The 14,336-nt window shown below is 44.2% G+C and overlaps 1 protein-coding gene across 1 annotated transcript in view; it reads right to left on the bottom strand.

The window, feature by feature from the left end:
* CACNA2D4 (calcium voltage-gated channel auxiliary subunit alpha2delta 4) overlaps positions 1–14,336 on the bottom strand; it is a 114,358-nt gene that overhangs the window by 60,068 nt on the left and 39,954 nt on the right. Inside the window, exons 18-25 of the mRNA XM_052667894.1 lie at positions 12,400–12,471; positions 8,488–8,549; positions 7,773–7,840; positions 7,589–7,634; positions 6,014–6,111; positions 4,033–4,126; positions 2,724–2,819; positions 975–1,102 (exon numbers count right to left, since the gene is read on the bottom strand). Coding sequence (XP_052523854.1) covers positions 975–1,102; positions 2,724–2,819; positions 4,033–4,126; positions 6,014–6,111; positions 7,589–7,634; positions 7,773–7,840; positions 8,488–8,549; positions 12,400–12,471 — 664 coding nt within the window. The remainder of the gene's footprint in view (positions 1–974; positions 1,103–2,723; positions 2,820–4,032; positions 4,127–6,013; positions 6,112–7,588; positions 7,635–7,772; positions 7,841–8,487; positions 8,550–12,399; positions 12,472–14,336) is intronic.

The raw sequence follows: 14,336 nt of genomic DNA, 5'->3' as shown, positions 1-14,336 counted from the left end.
TCTTATAACGTACCTGAGTTGTGGCTATCCCAGAGGGCCCTATAGGGTGTTCCTGCCTGTTTTTCTAGCCCAATATCTATTTCAAAGAACAAACGCTGTTGTGTGCAAGGTTTCTCCTGCCATGCCTGTTTCTTTCTCTTGCCACTTAAGTGAGATGTAAAGGTGCTATGCAGAGAAAGAGGCTTTGGTGGAAGTTTTCAAGTATTTCCACCTTCCACCTCTCTCTCTCTTTACATCTTGGTTCATCTCTTGCCTCCCTGTGTTTTTTTCTCCATTTTGCTACTTGCTTTTCCACCTACCAGCCTCCCACCACTGTGCCACAAAAAGCTTTGACAGTTAAAGTGCTGAGCTCTGTGACAGAGACTGAGTGCTAGGGGCTGGGGAGCAGAGGGGATTTCCACCTTCTGTGTAGGAGTCTCATAAGAGGGTTTTGTTTTGATTTCTTAATTTCCAGGCTCTTCTGCTCTCTTCCAGCCTTTGAGGAAGTCCTGGCTGGCTCTGCAAGCTCATAGGAATCAACACTCTAAGCAAGAGACACCAAAAAGCCACTCCTTGCTTTTCTCTGGTGTTTGAACTCTTTTGCTGAGTATGAGGTGATATAGTCGAGTGATGTGATGGAGGGGACATCGGGCACCAATGGCACACTCTCACTGAAGAGGAAACAATGGAAAAGCACTCCTCCCTTTTCCTGCACTTTCTTCCCCAACAAACCCATCCCTTCATGGAAAGCAGTGATGGAAAAAAAAAAAAAAAAAAAAAAGACACCCTGTGAAGTCAATTCTTGAGTGTTTGCTGATATTCCTTGTCAGTCCTGGCCACTGTCCTGATGGTTCTGACCTCTGCCAGCACTCAGGGTGTGCAAAACATCATGAGGCCTGACCTCTGCAATTCTCACTGTGCGACAGAGGCAATAAAGGGATCGGAAGGAGCCCAAAGCTTTCTCTTCATTTTTCTTGCATTCAGGCTGAGGTTACCTGAGTCATCTTCTGAAACGATGCTGTAGATGAAGCTCCCGGGGGGATGCTCGGCTGCCCGGCGGTACCACAGAGGGAAGTGGTCCATGGTGAAGATACTCTCTTTGTCCTTCCGAGTCAGGAATTTCCTGCCGGAAGAAAACGGAGAGTCGCCTTTTGCACAGGGCAGCTCCGCTCGGGGAGCAGCGTTCTGCAAGTCCCGGGGCCCGGCAGCCCCCCCGCCAGGCTCCCCGACGCTCTTGGGCCAGCGCGGCCGCCGCGCCGCTGCCAGCCGCCCGCCAGGTGCCGCTGTTGCCCAGGCCGAGGCCCGCGGCTCCGCCATCGCCCCCACGCCAGCCCCGAGGACGGGCAAGGGGAGGTCGCGGCCCTGCGGCTGGACAGCGAGGGAATTGCCTCGGCTTCTGGCCTTGGCAACGGCCCTGAGCGCTGGGAATACGTCCTCCTCTTCCTCCACCTCTCCCCTGGATGCAGCCGTGCGAGAGCGCCGGGCAGGGCCGGGGGGCCAAACGAGATGCTAGATATTGAGCTCCTAGCGATGCCCGGACTAACGAACCTGAGGAAGCAGGTGCTTCTGAAGACAAGAGTATGGGTGCTGGGGCATGGCCTGCCAGGCAGCTCAGGAGAGCCCTGGAAAAAAATCGGGTCATTGCCTTCCCTGGAGAGCTCTCTTTCCTGGCTGACAAATCCTCTTTGTTTTCAGGCTCTCCTTTCGATGAACGTTTTGTCATAACAACGGTTACTCGTTTATACAATTCCTTCCTTTCAAGAGATCCCAAAAGTGCCTCTCCTGTGACGTGTTGGGGATCTGTCACTGAAATGTAGTGACTACAACTGTTCAAGCATTGAGCAACGCTCCTGATGAGCAGCGTGGGGTACTGAGTTATGCTATTAGCTTTCTATAGCACTCTTTCTTCCTTGACACCAAAGCCTGAGTACTCCAAGTTATTCAAAGACTGTCTCAGAAACAAGGCGAGAGTGGCTGTCGGGGTGTGCACTTCAGGCACAGTGCAGCTTTCTGCTTTTGACATATGATTCATATCTGAGAAAGTGGGAGATAGTGAAACACCTGCCAAGAAGCTAAGGACCACCACCACCATCCTGTTGTTCCATCTGCCTCTGCAACCTGTCCTTTCATACAGCAGCATGTTATCAGTCTGCATGTTCGAAACTAACCAACAATGAAAATCTATGCCCTTTCCATGTCGAAAACCCCCACTGAACATGCACTTTTGCCTTAAGGGAGGGGACGAGAGAATGAATCATATATGACAGATGTCAGTCACATCACTTAATGCATCACTGGAAGATACTGGGGTAGTAATGTGATGTGGGCCATGTGAGATCAGAACAGAATAAAACAGAGAAGAACTGAGACAGAAAGATCAAACCTAGCCAAGCTGGGATGTCATAGGGCACTGGAGTGCAGAGCCTTTACATTACAGAATGCTCCTGGGGATATATAATAATGATGGACATTTTCTCTGTTAGCTGACTGAAGTCAGGGAATAATAGAAGTTTCTTATTTTACAATGAAATTAATGCATTTTGGGACAGCACTTCAGGAAAAAAATCAAAAGGACAAGAGCAACATAAAGGACCTGTACCCTGATTCTGTAAATCAGTTCCCATGCCACCAAGGTCTTGCTCCTTTTCTTTCTGTGTCCTCAAGTACATTTCTAAGTCTGGAAGTGGTTTCAGAGACACCTTCAGAGACACCGAGAAATCCCTTAGTGCAGCTTAGGGACTTACCTGTTAGAAAGCTTCTCAGAGCCCACATACAGGGCACTTCTCATGAGTCCAGCCCGAGTGCCCAGAAATGCCATCTCAATACCTGCCTCAGAATCCCTGTGGAATAAAAACACATTAATGACAGCAAGTTTTTACTAGCTAACAATTGGCAGGCTTAGACTTGTGCCTGGATTGACACATTGGAAGCCTGCTCATTTGGTTCTTTGGAAGTAGAAAAGAAGCTGCTCTCCTGCTAGCTCTGCTCCAGGCTGCCCACGTGTAGGTTGAATCAAGGAAGACAGACTGCAGGGAGAAAATGGCTGTCTCAGGCATGCACAGGACAGGTAGGGTAGCAGACTGACTGTAGATTGATTTGTATGAGGTTTTCTGGAGTTACGAAGGGCACTGGTGGGAGAGCTGCACAGTGAGGAGTCTGCCATAGTGTGGTATGGAACAGATGAGAGAGATTTTCTGGTGTAGCTGCTGAAGGACGGTGCTGGTATTTGGGTGATTTAGCACAACTGCCCTGGCTCAATCTCCCTCAGCAGTAGGGATAGTGGTAACTGAAACAGGAACAGGAGTTCTGTGGCCACACACCTCTATGAATAGCATGTTGTTTGCTGAAAGTAGATGTGTGACATGATACCAGATACTAATAGCATCAAATGCCTCACTGGGAATAATAAAGAGGAATGTTTGCTGAAGCCAGCCTGTCTTCTTCCTTCCTGAGTCTCAGTTCTCATCAGGTATCAACAACAGAAACAAGACCAAACTCTCTTCTCCACTGCTAGTAGGGAAACAAATTCCATGCCAGCTGAGATGTAGCTTTTGCTACAGTCATGTGGAAGTCAATCCAAACCATGTTGCTGTCATTCAAAGGGATAACTGGTGCGTAGGGAAATAACTCCAATACTAATTTTAAATTGAAGCAGTCTCAAGTGCCCCGAGATCCCAAACTGTCAACTACAGAGATAAATGCTGTGCATCCAAGTTAAACATAGCGAAGAACTGATGCTGAACACCCCCTGCAGTGACACATCTGGATCACTGTTGTCTTCCAGTAATAGTCAGACATTTGGCATTAATATTCTGTTACCAAAACAATCCCTCACCAAACTACAGGCTTCCTTTAGAGAGCCCAACCAGCTGGAGTTTTCTCCTCAGAGACACTTTTGAGCTATTTCTAAATCTACTGAGCTACTTCTAACAGCTTTTTGAGCTATTTCTAAAGTTTCTTATATGCTTTGCAGAGATCTGTGACTGTTTTCCATGCCATCTGGAAACACAGCTTCAACAGTGTGTTACACGTATTTATTTCTCAGTCACTTACGTGGACATATTGAGGGCTAGTGTTGTCCAGTAGGCTTCCATGGGTGCAGTGACCACTGCATCAAACAGCACTTCCTGGACCAACTCCTCATCGCCTACAGAGGAAGGTGAACAAGAGTCAGAAGAGAAAGATGTGTCCCCATAGATGTCTCAGAGTTTCTTGTTGTGGACCGTCTGCCTGACCCTGCGCAGTGGAGCAACAGGCACAAATGAGGCCTCCATTTCTAGGACTAAAAATATGACCTACAATCCTAGATGGAAGAGGACAGGACGAGGTGTTACAGCTCAGATTATAACACTGTTTCCCCTGCAAACTCAATGGAAGGGTTTAGGTTTGAAAGTGTAAGCAAATGAGAGGCTACCAAATGAAGTTATTCACCAGGCTTTGCCTCAGATCCCTGCCTTAACCTTTCTTCTGAGTGTCCTGTTGTGAGGATGCCATCAACCCCATTCCACTCAAGAAGATTTCTTCAGAGCCCCTAGTGACTTCTTGATGGCCTTTAGTTAACCACCTGTCCTTACTGTGAGTCTCACAAAATGCTCTCCTGTCCTGGTTTCCCCCAGACACCTGACCAGTCTAGACAACCAGTTCAGGCCAGTCTGCATGGGGTCTTAGAGACGTTTAGAAAAGTTTGAGATATCATTATGTGCTAAATGGTATAGTCTAAAATCCCATTCATTTGACCTACTTAATTTCTATGCTGCCCTATTTCCATTTGTCTCACAGCATGAGGACATGATGGCTATCGTATCGCAGATGTGGCCCTTCCAGTGCTGTTCTAGGCAGAGCCATCCCCTCTGTTTCAGTGTTTCTGGCTTCACATTCTGGCTTGAGCTTCCAGGTATCCCCTAATCTTTCTTTATCACAGTTTGCATGATACATTTCTCCATCTCCCTGTCATTCAGAACTCAAAATCAGAGGTCACCAGCTGATCTTTTCTTCCTCAGGCCCTACATGCCTAGGTTGTGTCCTAGTCATATTTCTTTCTCTCTTACAGCACTTCCAATCTGCATGCTTCTCCCAGTCAGTTCTCCCAAAACTTTCCTCCTTCTTCCTGGCCTCTTCAGCTACTATATCTCTTTCCAGCCTTCTCCAAAACAGTCAGGAGGGGTCTGTTCATACAGTGTAAGAGAGGAGCAATTATCAGATTACAGATTACATTTACGTCTAGTTTTAAGAGATTCAAATCCTTGAAATCCTTGTATCAAAGGTTTCTTTGAATCCTTTTAGAATCATTACATACAGAATATTGATTCAGCACTTTGCATGACTAAGAAGGCTGAAGCCATGGAGAGCGGGGTGAACTGAAGGACATCCTAAAGCTAAAGTACTGTAGGGAGATCCTATGCACAGTTGCCCACTTCTGTCTACCAACAGAGATCTCACTCTGTAGTGGTGCTACATCAGCTGCACTTCACATGGAGAATCAGACCTGTTACAAGGGATGAGCACCAAGGAAGGTAATCATTCTGCAACATTTTTTTTTCCCTTAAATCAATTACAAATTGTGTTTGGAAAACACAATTAGTAACATTTCTCTGAAAGTGTTCATCAGTCTCCATGGCGCGGTGCAACCCTCAGAGGATGCTAGCTGAAGCTCTGGGGAGCAGAATAGCCACAGCAGCTTTCTGGATCCTCCTGCCATCATCCTTCTTGTCCTGCTGGCTGGCCCATCTGAAACGAGGTGTTCAGCCCCCACCGCATGCTGCTCAAGCCTCTCTATGTTACGTATGTAAAGATCTCAGAGAAGCCAAGTTATGTGACAGCTTCGAAATGGCAAAAAAAATATCTCTGCTGAAGACAAGGAAGTGGATCTTCAGCTCATTTCCACTTGTGAATTAAGCTAGGCTTAGGTTTAGCCCTGCCAGCATGAACAGGAGCCCTGGGAACTCAGCCTGATACCAATCAGCTTCACAGTTCTCATTCCTTTGTGACAGGTAGAGGAAAACTCAGGAGGGCCTTTGGGATGATGAGAACTTACATTCCAGGTCAGGTTCCTCTCCTGTGAGGAACCGGATTACAGCCTCCAGCTGGCTGAGCTTCCGATGGTCTGGATCGATGTCTGTGATGCAGTAAATCCTGGTGGGTAGGGAAGGAGAAGCCCAAAAAGGCAAAAAGAAATCATCATCAAATAAATGCTTCTTGAGAATAATAACTGCAAACAGGAATTCAGCAAGAAAGCTTAGGGTGCAAAGAGTTTGCTGTTGTTGCGCACCATGACCACTCACACTCCATCAGTGTGGCTTTAAGTGAAGCCCTACCAGTAAAACCAAGCATCAACTGATGGCTGTGTTTGAATGTCCCATGAATATAGTAGGGCTATGAGCACAAGCTCACAGTGCAACATATTAACAGTCCCAAATAATTACAGCAGATTTATCAATACTGTACACTGTGTAATATGTGTACCTTTGTATTATACACAAAAACAATGTGATGGAGAGACCTGAAAAGCAGGGGGCCACATGCAGTGTGAGTAACACTGGGTTGGGAACAGAAAAAAATGAGACAGAGATGCAACTGTGAGATGAGGAATGAGCCTGCAGTATGATACAGTGTCAACAAAAACTTTCCAATGGGACACTGCTGTAGGATGCATTTAAGGGAGAAATGAGAGAATGTTTTACAAGTGTGGGTGTCTGTATAATAAAAGAAACCAGCCTTCTAATCCTGCTTCCAATTCTGACTGCTTCATTGTCGGGACAAGGGAAAGGAAGGGATTCTATGAGAGAATTGCATCTCATTAAGGAGCTGAAAGGAATGATTTATGAGGAAAGTCTAGGAAAAATGAATATGTAAAATGTGGTAAGCTGACACCCCAAGTTAGGAGTAGAAGAAGTCACTGCATGCATCTCAAATACTCTGCCTATGAAACTTGACAGCATAATGAGAGGTGTGAAGGACTGTGGGGCTTCTTGAATATAGTTATTTTGGCTTTGATGCAGGCTGGGTTCACGTGCCTGAGTGTAACTGAATGTTGGGTTCATGAAAATCCCAAAGCTCACAGCAATAAATGGAAAGTGCCATGTTTTACCCTGTCTTCTATCCAAACCAAGCAAAACTCTAAATTATGCATGCTATTGAAACAGCAGTCATAAATCACCTTTGTGTTCTCTAGGAATTAGGTCTAGACTTAGTTCAGAGGAATGTCAACCGAAAATAAGCAACGATTTTAAAAAACGTTTCAGTTTCTAAGTTTGCTACAAAATTCACTGACAGGTCTGACATACTGTGAGTTTTGCAGCACAGTTCTGAGCATCACGAGGAGGAACAAAATGAGTTGGAGTGCAGAATACTGAGAATAAATCATAGGAGATGGTTCTTGGGTGGTGTACAAGGCCTTGGTGGAATCCCCCAAAGAAAGAGGTGGAATAGAGTTTTGAAGGTACCACTACATTGCCCTGAGACTCTCAGTTCTTTCCAAAGCTGTTGTCCCTGAACAGTGTTGCTTTTTTTCTAGGCCACTGAGGGTGGTGAACTCAAGCAAAATTGTTGGGAATTTTGTCAAAATCTCATGACAGAGTTCTCGGTCTTTGACAGGATTTCCTCCACTTACCATTCGTTTGCTAAAGACACATCTGGCTGGAGCAGGTCATGCAAACCTGAAACCAAATAATACACTCAGAATTCAATTAGGTAGCAGACAGACAGATAGAGGCTGAGAAGGAGAAGCGAAGTAGTACATTTCAGGGTAGCAACGTTGTCTGTTGGGACGGTGGGGCCGTTCCAGATTAACCTACCTTCTTCCACTGAAGTGTTTCCCAGCAGAATGTACTCCCCGTGTCCCCTGGATAGCACAACCCCCAGGCTGCAGGGAGAACAGTGGGCTGGTCAGCAAGAAGAGGTGTAATCCTGAGACATGACAATGCATTCCCTGCAGTTGCAACCCTTAAAGACATTAACTCCCTTCACAGCAATTAAAGAAAAGAACATCATCAAAAGAGGATTAAGTGAGATCTGATTGTGGCACAAGAGGCTAAGGAACCTGCTTGTAGAGCTATGAGACATTTTTGGTGACAACATTTTTAGCCAAAGTTGTAGGTTCAAATCAACAATAACACATACAAATTCTGTTCCAATTTTAAACCACTTCAGCCATGGAAAAGGAAAAAAAAAAAGAAAACGTTCAGTTTGATTTCTTACGTGAATTTTTATCATTTTCAGTTTACAATAATAATTTTGTATTAGAACCAATACTGGCACACAAGAATATTCAGTGGAACTGAAAGTTGAATATATTCCATTTCACTGAACTGAAACAATGTGCTTCACCTAAAGTGTAGCTTTTGGGCTCTGAACTTCAGATAAATAACTTTCTTGATAGCGATAAGAACAAGTAAGTCAATTATTCATGCTGCTCTAGTCATGAGTCACAGCCTGCTTTATGACCAGTTTGCCATCCCTGATGGCAGACTTCTGATGTATTGCATAGCTGATGTACGAGCCCATGCTCACCTGAAGGGTGTGCCACTGATGTCCGTGAAGAAATAGTCATTTGTGAGGAAGAGAACTCGTTTCTGGAATGAGAATGAATAAGAAAGTGAGAGATCATGGACAGATGAAGGTCACAGTGGCAATGGAGACCTGAGAGTAACATCTTTGGGGTTAAGGAAAATAAGTTGATCATCCCCAGTAGAGGACTTCTGGAGGCAAGGATGAATGTGTAGTATTCAGTATATTTAACAACTTGTGACTTTCAAGATCCAGGCAGCCACCCTGTCTTTCCATCTAGGTCTTCAGTGAAATCTTCCTTTGCTCTAGGGCTCCTGCTTGGGATGGAGGAAAGCTGCCTTCCTTCTCACATCCTCCAAGCTTATACAGTGGAATCCTGCTGTTCTTTTACTGCATAAAACAACTCTAATGGCTTTGCACATCAACACAGTGCCCAGCAGGAGTTGGGATTCAGTGAAGTGGTAAGAAAGAGGGGTGGGGTGGGAACAGAGGCAAGTTGGCAACCCTACTCACTGCTTAGGTTGGCAGCTAGGGCCAGCTCTCCTCAGCCCTGTGGGAAATGATGAGATTCCTGACATTTGCTTTCATGCCAAACTGGGACATAATATTAACATATTCCAATTTTGTTAAAAAACACCCGTAAAAGAAACAATTTACATTTTCAAATTAAAGAAAAGTGCTGATTCAAATCCAAGCCATTTTGATTATATGAAAATATTTGTTTCTGACTGACATTTCAACTCAAGAAAGCTGCTTCAGAACTTCAGCTGTTTGCCAGACTGGCCTTTTCCTATAGGAAAGTGAAACTCTTTTCCAAAGAAGAAAAGTTTTTGGAAAATTTTTATCCCACCCTTAAGGCAGAATAGGAACCCTAATATGTTTAAAATCCCAGTCCCAGTCTGAGAATGAGGTGAGAGGATGTGTGTGGGAGACAGCAAGTGAATACAGAAAACTCACTGTTCCCCAGGGAAAGTCATGCCTGCTCTAACCTGCTTAAGCCATGCAGCCATAGAAGAGGTACAGTGCACAAAGGACAGGCTAGCACTGGGCAGATGAGAAATGGAGAAAGGCTGTTTTTTTGTTTTGTTTGTTGCTTTGTTTTTTTTTTTTTTTTTTTTTTTTACCGTGAGGAGATGGCAAACAGCTCAGCCCTTTCTCTTCCCTCTCTCTCCATGTATGGTAATCGTGTACTGCAACAGAATAGAGACTTTTGCTGAGCTGAGATGTTCCAGAAGAGCTACAATGACCCAGACAACATGGCACAGTGATGTTTTGGTGGTTATGGAGAAAGTACAAGAGAGACTGAAACTCCCTGTTTATAGTCTGATCTGATGGGGAAGAGGCAGAGCAAAGAAGGAGACTTGGGCAAGGATACAACAGATGACAGCCCAGGGGTACCACTGCTCTGAGATGCTTCAGCAGTGTTTGCTCTGATCATCCTTTACTCCCTACCTGCTGCCCCTCTTCTGCACACAGAATCACAGAATCCTGAACTGGAAGGGACCCACAAGGATCACTGAGTCCAACTCCTGGCTTCACACAGGACCACCCAAAAATCAAGCCCCATTTCTGAGAGCACTGTCCCAAAGTTCCTTTAACTCTAGCAACCGAGGTCTGGGAACACGTACATTTCAAATTTGGGTATTGTGACTGTTCTAGGCAGTCTCTCCTGACTAACGCCATCAATGTTTGCCACAGGCCCATCCATTTGTCCCCAAGCTGAAAACAAATGCAGTTTTTGCCACCAGATCTCTCTGATTTCACCTTCATTCCTTATACTTCCATCTCTGTCTCACTCTGCCCTCGATACTTTCCCAAGATCAGCCTGGGGAATTGCTATTGTGTGGCTGACAGAATAATTCCTATCCCCTTCATTCAGTCCTTCACTCCACTGACTGCCTCATTCTCTGTGGTTCTAGGCTCTGTCAGCACTTTCTTTGTTTCTACTGCTGCTCTGCTTTATCAGCTAGTGCAGCAACAGTGGGAAATGCAATTTCACTTCTGGTCTCTACTCTGTGTATTCAGATAATGGTAAAATTGCAACTTGCTCAATTTCTGTCTCCTATTATACTTCATAAGGCTCACAGCGTTGCAGAATAAAACACATAATATCTCTTACCAAGGCCATTTTTTGTTATTTTTTTTTTTTCCTCAGTAGGAAAGCAGAAAGATGCCCTTAAAATATTGAACTAAAATGCTATCTTTGGATGACTCAGAAGATACGTTATTGAGGGTGCCCAGAGACAGAAAAAAAGAGGTTAAATTAAAGAAATAAGCAATCTAGATTGACAAAGATAGATCTTGTTGGAAAACCCTGTTCTTTTCCAACAGAATAACAAAGATAATGGATGAAGAGAATAAAGGATATGCTCTGTATCTGGGTTTCTATAAAGCACTTGAAACAGCTTTTCATGAAATTTTATTCTGAAGAATCATTTAATGTGACCTTAAATAGATCTGGAATGAGAACGAGCAGCAGTACTCTAAACAGAAAGAAGCAGTACACAGTGCATCAGGAGAAGATGACCTACTCAGAGAAAGAGACTGTATTAGGAGCCATTCTGTACTGTATCTGTAAGATAAAATAAATCAACATTTCTCTGCGTATTATTAGCAGCTCTAAAGATTATAAAGATGAAAAGGAGGAGGGGAATTCAGGTTAAAAAAAAAAAAAAAAAGGCAACTGGAAAAAATAGCTAAGAAACATAGAAATGTAGGCAGTAGTTCTAGGACAACTGTGGGATGGAGAAAAAAAATGAAGGGACAGCAGAAAGGAGGTCTGGGGCTTCCTGTTCAGAAATATCCAATGCAGAGAATAGAAGTGCTCTACAGAGAAAGGAGGAAGCAGCACTCAAATAGTTCAGTGAAGCTCTGGTACCTAGATACTAGAAATGATACAAGAAACAAAGGCAACAAAAATAATTGCTCGGGTGCTTGGACTGAATATTGTGTATTTCAAATGTAGATGCTGGGGAAGGGCAAACCCACTGCCAGCTGACAGTACCTGATAGTTGCAAACATCAAAAACAGAGATGGGTAATTTAGTTACAATATCTAGCAATGCAGCCATTCAGAGGAAATGGAGGGGTATCTTCACTGAGAAATGGCATAATTTCAGCCTATGGCTGTGAGCACTGGCCTATTGGAATTGGTGCTGACAGGCTTAGCATGGGAGCAGACCAGCCAGCTCTATAAAAAAAGATGGAAACTTTTTTTGGAAGACTTCTGGGCAGTTAAACTTGCAGGCCTCTGGAATACTTCCTAAGAGGAAATGATGGAAGCCAAACTCTTTGGGAAAGTTAAATAAACCCAAATGAAAAAGTACCAGTGAACCTAAATATACAAGACAATTTTGCACTGATTCCAGGGGAAGATGTACAGCCTTACATTAGAGCTGGTAGGGAACATTCACAAGTCTCCATTTCATTAGAAGTTTTCATAAAATGCTTGTAAATATTTGCGTAGAAATTTAATCCTGGACTTGGATAAAGGAAAACACATTCTGACAGAGTGAGGGACAGTTTTCTTGAGTGTTTTTGGGTAAGGAAAGAGAGTTGAAAAAAGCATCCAAGCCTCTTTCTGTCAGCTCAACATGTCTTCTCCATCTCTAAACTCTTGAAGATCTCTGATTTGTTTCACAGCCCTATAAACAATGAACAGCATGCATTTTGTCTTTGCCTGGACAAAGCAGGGAGCTGTGAGGCATTTCCAGTGCCTTTGCTCATGCAGAATGCTAGTAGGTAAAAAGAGTGCTTCTAACTATGTTCTATTTTATGTCTTTAGCACGTGTAATGTATGTGGTGAAACAGTAAAATCCTCACACTCAGAAATGCTGAGAGTTAAAACCACATCCTTCATGGTTCTTTAGCATCCATTTCCCCTCCCTTTGTATGACCTGAGCAGGATCATTCTTACCCCTTTATCCACAGGGACCTTCACATCCATGGAGAGGTAGCCTGTTTCCCCATTGATCATGGCAGTTCTCAGCTGCAGAGGTGAACAAGATCAGCATTAGCATCTCTGGGTAGAGCAGGATGGGAATTAATAGAGCTGCTCATTGTTAAAATACAGGGCTTGACAGGAAAGAGCGGGTGTCATTTTTTTCCCCCCACAGCTTGTTTTTTTTTTACTTCTTTTAAACGGAAAACCTGTTCTTGGTGGTCAGGATCCTTGTCCAATCAGTGACACAGAATAAAAATGGCTTATGCTGAAAGCTTGTTGATATGTCTTTTGAACTAAAGGAAAGGATCTGGAAGCTATGAAGCTGTCAGTCCACGTTTCAGACTTCATCGTTTGGCAGCCAGAATGTCATTAGTGTGATTCTCTGAGAGCCTGAAAGAGGAGACACCTGAGAATCCCACCGGCTCCCTCAGGCTGACTACAAAACCCTTTGGCATTTCTTTAAACTGATTTATAAATTATAGACTGTACAGAGTACCACTTCTGAGTGCAACAAAGCAGCTGTTTAACACAACAAAGCAAGGCTGTGTGATAGCTGGAGAGGCAGTGCAAAGCCCACTTCATTCAATCCAGGTTCCAAAGTCAAAATATAATTTTCTCAGTAACTCCCAGCCTCTTGCGAGCAAGAGCCAGGAAATTTTTCCATAAGTGCAGAGGGTTTGACATTAGGTTCAGCCTGCCAGAGCATATCAGCCTGTTGCTTCAGCTTGGGTAGAAAAAAAAAGGTGGGAAGTAGCTTATTCATTCACACAAATTGCTTCCGTGCTTCCAGAGACAGGCTTCCATTCAGGTGCTGGCCAGACTCAACTGCATTTGCTTTACAAGACCACAGCTCTATTTATTATGGCTGTTTGATGTGGATTATTTACAGGCTTAGAAGCTTGTCTTTTCCAAAGTCCATGTCTTGGAAGTCCAAACAATGACTGGTACTGTAACTCCTTGCTAGCTAAGAGAGCTTGACCTCCTGCCAGAGCCACAGCATACTCTGTTCTGGTCTGACAGCCTGAAGTAATTTCTCTGGGTCCTGGGTTCAGTTTGGTTGTTGTTATTTCATCCATGTCTTCTTGAATGTCAGCCATCCCTCACTGCACCATGGGGCAATGGAGAAGTAAATCAGTGGGAATGAGATATTGGATCTCCTCATCCCCAGCCTGTCCACAGACCTCCAATGGTGTGGCAGTGGCTGTAGGTTGGTGCCATAGCCCAACCTTGCTGCATCTTCCATGATAGTGTCTCCTGCTCTGAATATTCAAAAGCAGACACAGTCCTGGCACGCAAGATCTCAGAAGCAATGGATCCGTGCTGTCACCATTGCAGGCCATGAGTGCTGGTGATTCCTTTTCCCCCATCTACTCATGTAGCTTCAAACCAATATACATACAGTTTTCCTGAGGTTTCTCATAACATCTAGGTGTTTTGCCAGTCACAACATCCTTGCATGCTAATTTCCTCTTCAAAAGTTCTGTCAAGGCTGAAGAAGCTCCATTTGGGTGGCAGTTCCTGATGCTGGACATGATCCCTCAACTCTTCCCTGTTCCCCTCACACTAAGAATAGCCCAGAATTTCTTTACAAGCAAACCCAAACTTCCTAGCCGCAAGTCACACCATTCTACATCAATTTGTCTTTTCCAGACAGTGCTATGTTCCCTCTCTTTTTCTCTTTAGCAGCTGGCTGTATTATACATCATTAGCACTTAGGCATGTTTTTCCAATCTGATTTTGCTGCTTATCAGTGTTGCTGAGATTACACTGCAACTGATGTTGAGTCTGTCATTGATCTAATACCATAGCTGTGAATCTGAGTGTTGAAACGTTGGCAGCTTTCTGCTGCAGTGGGTGTATCTTGAGAGACTCTCAACTTGCTGAAGTCACACTGCAGATATTGCTCACGT

This window comes from Tympanuchus pallidicinctus, unplaced genomic scaffold (genome assembly GCF_026119805.1).
Source record: "Tympanuchus pallidicinctus isolate F22 unplaced genomic scaffold, pur_lepc_1.0 scaffold8, whole genome shotgun sequence".
Classification (NCBI taxonomy): Eukaryota; Metazoa; Chordata; class Aves; order Galliformes; family Phasianidae; genus Tympanuchus; species Tympanuchus pallidicinctus.
Note: the sequence above shows the minus strand (reverse complement) of the source record. Positions and strands in the feature narration are given on the sequence as shown.